The 8,077-nt window shown below is 41.7% G+C and overlaps 1 protein-coding gene across 3 annotated transcripts; it reads left to right on the forward strand.

Moving 5' to 3' along the window:
• Positions 1 to 343: 343 nt before the first annotated feature.
• pnpla2 (patatin-like phospholipase domain containing 2) lies at positions 344 to 7,282 on the forward strand. 3 transcript variants are annotated; one of them, XM_047597490.1, is made up of 9 exons: positions 344 to 1,374; positions 1,800 to 2,032; positions 2,365 to 2,430; positions 3,295 to 3,504; positions 3,647 to 3,707; positions 4,040 to 4,258; positions 4,793 to 4,925; positions 5,121 to 5,243; positions 6,047 to 7,282. In XM_047597490.1, exons 1-9 carry the CDS (start codon positions 1,188 to 1,190, stop codon positions 6,306 to 6,308), a joined length of 1,494 nt encoding a protein of 497 aa, XP_047453446.1. In that variant the 5' UTR covers positions 344 to 1,187; the 3' UTR covers positions 6,309 to 7,282. The 3 variants fall into 3 exon arrangements, with proteins under 3 accessions (XP_047453446.1, XP_047453448.1, XP_047453449.1); XM_047597492.1 differs by having other exon boundaries at positions 345 to 1,374; positions 6,060 to 7,282; XM_047597493.1 differs by lacking the exon at positions 6,047 to 7,282 and adding an exon at positions 5,674 to 6,027 and having other exon boundaries at positions 354 to 1,374.
• The last annotated feature ends 795 nt before the right edge of the window (positions 7,283 to 8,077 follow it).

The following is an 8,077-nucleotide window of genomic DNA, read 5'->3' on the forward strand; positions in this document are numbered from 1 at the left end:
TGAATTCTTGCTCATTGAGATTTCATAATAGGATATGCTCTCTAAGGAACCCAGTGTCCTAAACAGAATCTGAATCAGTCTTTTTTCAGTCTATTTCTGTGAATAGTTTATTCAAGGAAGAGTTACAGAAAAACATTTCAGTGTTATTGTTGAATGTGCTTCAAATGCAAGACATTTGTGATTTCACTACTATCTGTTGTCAGCCCTTACTACTACAGTTTACTATTTCGCAGCCAGGATTTTGCAAACTGCCCAGATTTGAACAAACTTATTATTAGAAAAAAAAATTGGCTGAACAAAGCTTGAAACAAAGACATCGAGGCCAAAAAAAACAGAAATTCAAGTGTCGTTACAAATTTAGGCTAAAAACTGAAAAGGAAAGTACAGATAACTTGTAGCTACATGCTATCGCAGATCTACTTTGGTCGTTATAGACATAGGTTAATCTGTCCAGTAACAAATCAATACACATTCTTCCTAATCATAGCACATATTATGAAAGAAAGTTCCAATATAGCAGTGTTTGGCATTTCCCTGACAAAACGGGAACATAAACAAGCAGATAAATTTAGAAAGGACAAAACAAAACGCGGAGCTCCGCCTGGGGACAAACCTTTGACAGCTGTCAGCGAGATACGAACGACCGCTCACTGACTTCACGGTGTTTCACCGGTGCCGACTGTGATTGGTCAGTGTATCACCTCCTTCGACTACGATTGGTCATCGTATCACCTCCTTCAACTGTGATTGGCCAGCCTGCTTTACGGCGTGGAATGTGATTGGACGGTCAGGTTCACAGGGTGACCTCCTCCCAGCTAACTGTGTGTAATAACAACAACTCCCCGTGGTTGGAAACGTCGCTATATTAACTAGCTCAGAGTTGTTTTTTAATTATTACCGACGGAGTTCACCTTCAGCAGAGGATCATTTTTTTAAATTTTTATTTTAAATATTTTGTCGACGTTATTAGCAACGAAGAGACGGACGTCCGCTGTTAGTTGTAAAGACAAGGTTTTTAAAGATAGTATTCAGAGAGACTTCAATAACAAAATATGAACTTCGTTCAGCTCTGAAACAAGAAGACTTTTATCATCATTATTACTATTATTATTTAATTTATTAGTTTACAAACTATCCCGTGTATCGGTTGACAGCGACCTTTGCCCCAGTGGGCACAGAGTTGCAGCATGTTTCCTCTGGACTCTCCGTGGAACATCTCGTTCGCGGGCTGCGGCTTTCTAGGTATCTACCACATCGGCGTGGCCAGCTGTCTGCAGGAACAGGCTCCCTTCTTGGTACAAAACGCCAGGCACGTGTATGGAGCATCAGCTGGTGCCCTCACCGCCACTGCTGTGGTCACTGGAGTATGTCTTGGTAGGTGTCTTTGAACTAGCAGCATTTTCCAAGGATGCTGCATGGAGTCTTTAAACTGTTAGTAGCTACTGTGTTGGGATGATCTGTGCTGCAAAGTGATCAGAAATTAAAACTTTAACTTTAACTTGAAGAAGCTGACAGTTTGGAGTTTCTGCATGTAAACCGCTATATAAAACATTTGATAATAAATATGTAAAGACCCTCTTCCATGTAATGCTGCACCCTCAAGGTGATCATCATCTTCTCCTTGTGAAAAAGACTATTTTTTATCGTATTAAAGGTAAAGGTGCAGGAAGAACTTGGAATGAGAAGTTATTTCCCGATGTCCAGACATCTCTAACCTTATCATTTTGAGCGTTAACTGCCTGTTATCCGCACTCTCGTGCAGCCTTCATCAAGTCACGGGCTTTTTAAATCTTTCAAAGGGGAGACCGGCGCAAGTATCATCGAGGTGGCCAAAGAGGCGAGGAAGCGGTTCCTCGGGCCCATGCACCCGTCCTTCAACCTGATGAAGATTGTTCGCAACACGCTACGGCGCACCCTGCCCGCTGACAGCCACCACCGGGCCAACGGCCGGCTGGGAATCTCTCTCACCCGGGTCACAGATGGAGAAAACGTCCTGGTGTCCCACTTCAACGACAAGGAGGAGGTGGTGCAGGTACACGCTGCATCTCGTCTTCCTTTTGTGGAGTTGGTGGATATCTCTGGGGATGTCTGTTTGGGTTTTCTGGAGATTATTTGTCAGTTATGTTATAAAATACTATGACAAACTGTTTTTCACCATTATCTGATGTGTTATAAAGAAGACAACTAATCAGCTACCTAGTAAGAAAGTTTCAGTCCCACTTGATGTTATTTCAAGTGACTTTAATTATAATAACATCAGCTAAGATCAGAAAAATACTGATACCGCTTTCATTTCTGAATAACCAACTGCGATGTATTTCTTCCTATGTCTCTGTTACTTATATTACCTTTTGTGTTGTTTAGGCATGTGTGTGCAGTGCCTACATCCCAGTATATTGTGGACTCATTCCGCCAACATTGCAAGGAGTGGTGAGTAGATCCTCTGTCATTCAGCACATGGGCACCACAATAAGATTTATTGCCACGTATTGACACACATACAAGGTTTTTGCGCTGGTGTTTAGTGCTATAAACATCTACAAAATGGACTTAAGAGGTGTCATGACCAGCCCAGTTTCCTGTTTTACTTAAATTATATCACTGTTTCCTTTCATTGTGCTTTGTTGTTGTTGCTTTTGGCACTTTTTTTTTTTGTTCTGTAACTGTGCCCATCAGAGTCCTCCCTTCCTCAAGAATGTGTTTTTACTGAATGGCACACGTGTGGAAACAATGATTATGAAATTCCTCTGGAGTTAGTGTTTGTCTGAGATCTCACACTAAAGGGGAAAGTAGAACTTTTTTTTTTGACATGTTTCTAGTGCAAAGGCTTTCTGGGAAGTACCATTGAGCAACAGCGGCGGTCCCCACCCTCCCTCTGTGGCCTTTGTGATGGCTTTCACTAGCTTATTTCAGCTTGTGTGTATGCCAGGCTTGTGACCAAAATTAAAGAGTGGCATAGGCAGATGTGACCATGCTGGGAAAAGACTCAAGCCTGTGAAGCCCTTGAATCAATTTCAAAAAGCTTATGTCACTCTGATGTTATTTGTTGACACGCATCGCAGGCCTCCAAGTTAAAAGTTCAATATCTTCAGTAAGAAAAGAAGATTAGCCTAAACTCCAACCCAAGTGTGTATTGATATCCCTATCAGTCCTTATCAATACACAGGATATGATGTCACGCTTATCATATCTTGCTCCTTGACAGAATACCAATGCCACTCTGTAGGTTTTACGCAATATATATATAAACTTTCTCCATTTTTAATATGCTAATACTTCTTCTCTATCATTCAGCGATACGTCGACGGAGGAATCTCAGACAACTTGCCTCAGTATGAGCTGAAAAACACCATCACCGTTTCCCCGTTCTCCGGAGAGAGCGACATCTGCCCCCGAGACACCTCGACCAACATACACGAGCTGCGCTTCACCAACACAAGCATCCAGTTCACTCTCACAAACCTCTACAGAGTCTCCAGGGCACTTTTCCCCCCAGATCCAATGGTAGGTCACTTGATTCCAGCCTCCCAGATGCCGTAGACCCACACAGAGAGGCGCGCACAGCTACGGCTAAATTGATTAAACTGGAGTGAACTCGGCAGATGGCGAGAGATAAATGTATGTGTTTGTTGCTTTTGTTGCGCAGGTTATGAAAGCCATGTGTAAGCAGGGATACAAAGATGCGATGCACTTTTTAAAGAAGAACGGTAAGAGTCATCAGTTTACTTTCTTAAAAACTGGGGTGGAACTAACAAACTTTACTGATCTTTTGTCCCCTGGCCAGAAGATTTTAGTGCACACAAACAGTATCGCCCTGATACGCTATCAGCACTTGTGTTTCCTGTGACCATGCCAATAAATCAATAAACGCATTTTTCTTCTGATTAGGGTTTGTGTTACTCACTTATTTGTTCGCTCCGGGAAAGTGTCTTAAAACCGTGCCGGAACATGGCCAGCAGGGGCTCAGTAAATACCTCGTGTTATAGATAGACAGTGATGACACGAAATAAAATGAAATGTTTTCATACGTTCTTCCCAGGGTTGCTTAACTTTAACGGACCTCTGAAAGACAGACCCCTGATGGCCAACGCGGAGGAAAACGAGGATGAGGAGGAGGAGGAGGAGGAGGAGGAGGAAGATGAAAATGAGAACGTAGAGGAAGACAAGTCACGTGTTGAAGAGACGGCGGTGATGGTTTTGGCCAGTTCCTCGTTGGAGGAGCATATCATTGAGCGCCTTCCACCCGCCTTGCACAAAGGTAACGCGATAATGTGGGGAAGTGTAGCTGGTTTTATGAGAACCATGCGTGACCAGTACATGACTGACCTAACCCTTCAGTATCTTCTTTTTCTTTTCATTTGATAGGCAGAGTAACCCAGCTTAAAGTATGAATGCTGTGTTGACTTAATATGAATTGAATTAATATTAAGTTGTGTAACAGTAGTTGAGAAACAGGTTAGAGTTTAAAACGCACTTTTTTTTTGTTTGTTTGTACTGAAGAATCCAGTAGACACGCGGGCTACTTGATAATTCCTTATTAATGAGTCATCATTTCACATTATCAAGATTTAGCCGGATTCATCTGTCGGAGATAACTCATGTTTTCACAATTTAGTTTTCTTGAGCAACAGAACAAATATACTTAAAAAACAAAAACACGACGTGTCTCTTTGCCAAACGGCTGATAACCTGATGTAGGGACCCTGAAAGTATCAACAACAATTAATATTGCTATTAGCTTTAGTTCCTTTTGCACAAAGATGAGTAAGTCTGTCTTTGCCTCCCTCTGCAGCTCTAGTCGAAGCCTGCATCGAGAGGAGGAGTCTGGTGCAGTCGCTAGGCAACCTACTTCCCGTCAGGATGGCGTCGGCCATGATGATCCCCTACACGCTCCCTCTGGAGTCTGCCATGTCTGTGACTGTCAGGTGCTGTACGGCTTAATTACATCTGGTCCCGTTCCCCCTGTGTTTGAGCCTCGCATGTCAAGTACCTTCACATTCATATGTTACCTTCAAACTGCACTTTTGAATGTATCTAGATGGCAGAAAACACTCTAGCAGTGTTTCACTAGGTTGACCTACTATACGCGTTGACTGACTGTCACCTGTCCCAATGCGCAGACTTCTGGAGTGGCTGCCAGACGTGCAGGAAGATGTGACGTGGATCCGAGAGCAGTTATCGAAAGTCACGCAGCATGTCTTTCGCCAGGCCTCCAGAAGCTTTTCGCAGCATGTTTCTGCCAGGTAGTTAACCGTGAAATTACATGTACATACGACTTAGAATATCAGTGACATATTTATACCACGTATTTATTCACACTGTAGATATAATGTTAGATACTCACCCGTGTACAGCACGCTATGTGAACCAGACTGAAATTCCAAGTTGATTTTGTAGTCAGTCGGGGGCGGCAGAAACAAGTTGTGGTTTTTGTGGTTGTGTGAAATGAAAGTAAGTAAAAGTGCCTCACAGTGTGAAGATTGTACGGTATAGTACCAGTGTGGATTTGAGGTAATACGTTATCACCTGAAGAGGGCGCTGAGGTGTTTGGGGAGTTTCCCAGCGTCTACCAGGAGTGGCTCGAGGAGGGCAAATGTATGTTTTTGGATACTCCGGAATAAAACAGTCATAGTAACCTCTGCTCTCTGTCGTTTCTTGTCTCCGAATGAACAGCTTCACATCACAGCACACAATGATTTCTTATCTGCCTTTTACATGCAATCAATAGAAATATCTGCCTCTGTCCCACTCACCATTAGGTCACTAACCGTACTGTAGAGTTGTTTTTTTAGGGATTTTTGACGTAGATATCTGCCTGCCACAGCTTAACCAAAGCAGACAGTCGTAACACGGTGACTAAACAATTAGCTCGAGCTCCCTGTAAAGCCACGAGAAGCAGAAAAGAGCTGATACTTCCCTGCATGTTAGCCTTCGCCTGCTTTTACCTTTACACATGACTCATCCTACATGCTTGAAGTGCTTCAGTGAAACAGCTGCCTCCTCATTCATGCCTCTGTGTGTGCTGGTAAATGCTTCTAATGAATAGATTGTTCTGCCAGCTGGAGCTGCACCGCTACCACTCCCTCCCATCCCAGCTCGGCTCCACCAGCCTGCTTCCCACCTTGGCCGGTGGGAGTGGTCCTTCGGTCCAGGACGTCTTCAAGCGTCTCGACCAATACAAGAGACAGCTGCTGTCTGGAGTGCTCTGTGTCAACATGGACCTGCGGGGCTCCTTCAAGACCGGAGTGATGTCACCAGATAACCGCCCTCCGTCAAGCCTCTCTCCGCAGGACTTTGCAGTGCACTGAGGTCGTCCGGATATTCCACGTGTTTCCAACTCTTTTAGGTTCAAATGTAATTATTCCGAACCCAGAAACAGTTCAAAAGAATTGAAATGTGCTTTGAATATCTGTTTTCTTCCTCACATTTAGATATTTTTAAGCTGCCAGAACGTCGTTACAGCTTAATCAGCCCCTCTGTGTTCTAGTTGCAAATGGTCGTGTATTAATCATTACTAAGTATTAAATATTTTTGGACCAACACATGACAGTGAAATGAGCCACACTATAGTTAGACACGTCTGTGCTGTAGGACCTCAGAACTGCATTTAAACATGCGCTCGGTCGTGTACAAACTTGAATTGCAGGATGTTAACAAAAATGCGCACTTGAAGTAGCATAGTTAAAATAGGCAAGTGTTTTTAGTGGAATGCTGTCAGACCAGTAGTTATGCAGCGTTTTCCTGTCGTGTGCGGTTATGAACTTTAAGTTACTTGTGCTGCACGGGCAGCGTAAGGGCCGGAGGGAGAACAGTGGACGCACCAAGATGTTTGTTACAAGCAGTTACTCCATTTATGCAATACAAGTGTCAATGCGCTATTGTCAGAGGAACACACTGCCTCTGTGTTTCTGGGTTCGTATTAAGGCCACTGGCTTGTGTGTCATAAAAATTATTTATATGTAAAATACCAAGCTGCTTTGCTCATTTGCCAATCAGAGAAACTGGGTTCTATCATCTTTATGTACATGAACGTTACAACTCTTTTTTCATTTTGAATCTGTGAATTAATTAATTAACTTTTAATCCGTGTACAGTAGACTAAAACTGTAAATGCTGATTTATCAGTTTAATCTGAATTACACCTTTTCTTCTTAGAAATATCACCTATCTGTGCCTTAAACGGTAATGCAATGATTGCCAAGTGAATTATTGTCTGTAAAAAATGTCGCAGTTAATAATATTTATGTGATCATAAAAATAAACTGGAATTGTTTAGCATTAACCGCAGCTTTTCTCTTTGTTCCGAATACTGAACACTGGTACACTGAAACTATTCTCACGACCGTAAAAGCTGTGACGAGTGGAGGAATGTGTGACCAGACAGTGGCTCAGGGACCCGAAAGGGTTCCAGGGAAAATGAGAAACAATAGGGAATGATGATTCCTGAATTAAGAGGTGTAACATTTTGTATCAGGCTTAAATATTAGTCTTAGTTATCAAAAATATAGGCCTGAATTTTTGCATACATTTTGTCTTACTTTAAAACATGACAAAGTTTTGTTTTTCTACACTATTAACTTATTAATAACATATAATAAAACAATATATATATGATTTTATATATATATATTATTTTATATAACTTTTTTGCATAGTTTGGAGAACTTCTTGGAGATCCCCTTTAGCAATGTGATCAACATGCTCACAAATCATTGCAAAATCACACAGTCCAACCAGCTGTGGTCTGCTGTGGACCCTTTTTACCAGCTGTAAACAAACAACACCCAGTAAACACATGTTAAAACAATTAAAAACAATATGCAATTATATCTAAAAATATAAAATCTCAAATTATTTACAGTTTCAAACAGGAAATCTCAAGCTAAAAGTAAAATGTTGTAGAAGTAGTGAAGAGTAAATGTGTTGTCTATGGCATGAGTAGGTTGGCACAGGAGAAAGTGACAATGTTTATGTGTAAATCTTAATGTAAATCTGAAAAGAAAAGAAAAGAAAAGAAAAGAAAAGAAAAGAAAAGAAAAGAAAAGAAAAGAAAAGAAAAGAAAAGAAAAGAAAAGAA

This window comes from Mugil cephalus, chromosome 10 (genome assembly GCF_022458985.1).
Source record: "Mugil cephalus isolate CIBA_MC_2020 chromosome 10, CIBA_Mcephalus_1.1, whole genome shotgun sequence".
NCBI classification, from domain to species: Eukaryota; Metazoa; Chordata; class Actinopteri; order Mugiliformes; family Mugilidae; genus Mugil; species Mugil cephalus.

Coding starts and splice junctions, on each gene's coding strand:
- pnpla2 (XM_047597490.1), top strand. CDS start 1,188: ATGTTTCCTCTGGACTCTCCGTGGAACATCTCGTTCGCGGGCTGCGGC. Junction 3,708..4,039: donor GCACTTTTTAAAGAAGAACG/GTAAGAGTCATC, acceptor CGTTCTTCCCAG/GGTTGCTTAACTTTAACGGA. Junction 5,244..6,046: donor TCGCAGCATGTTTCTGCCAG/GTAGTTAACCGT, acceptor TCTAATGAATAG/ATTGTTCTGCCAGCTGGAGC.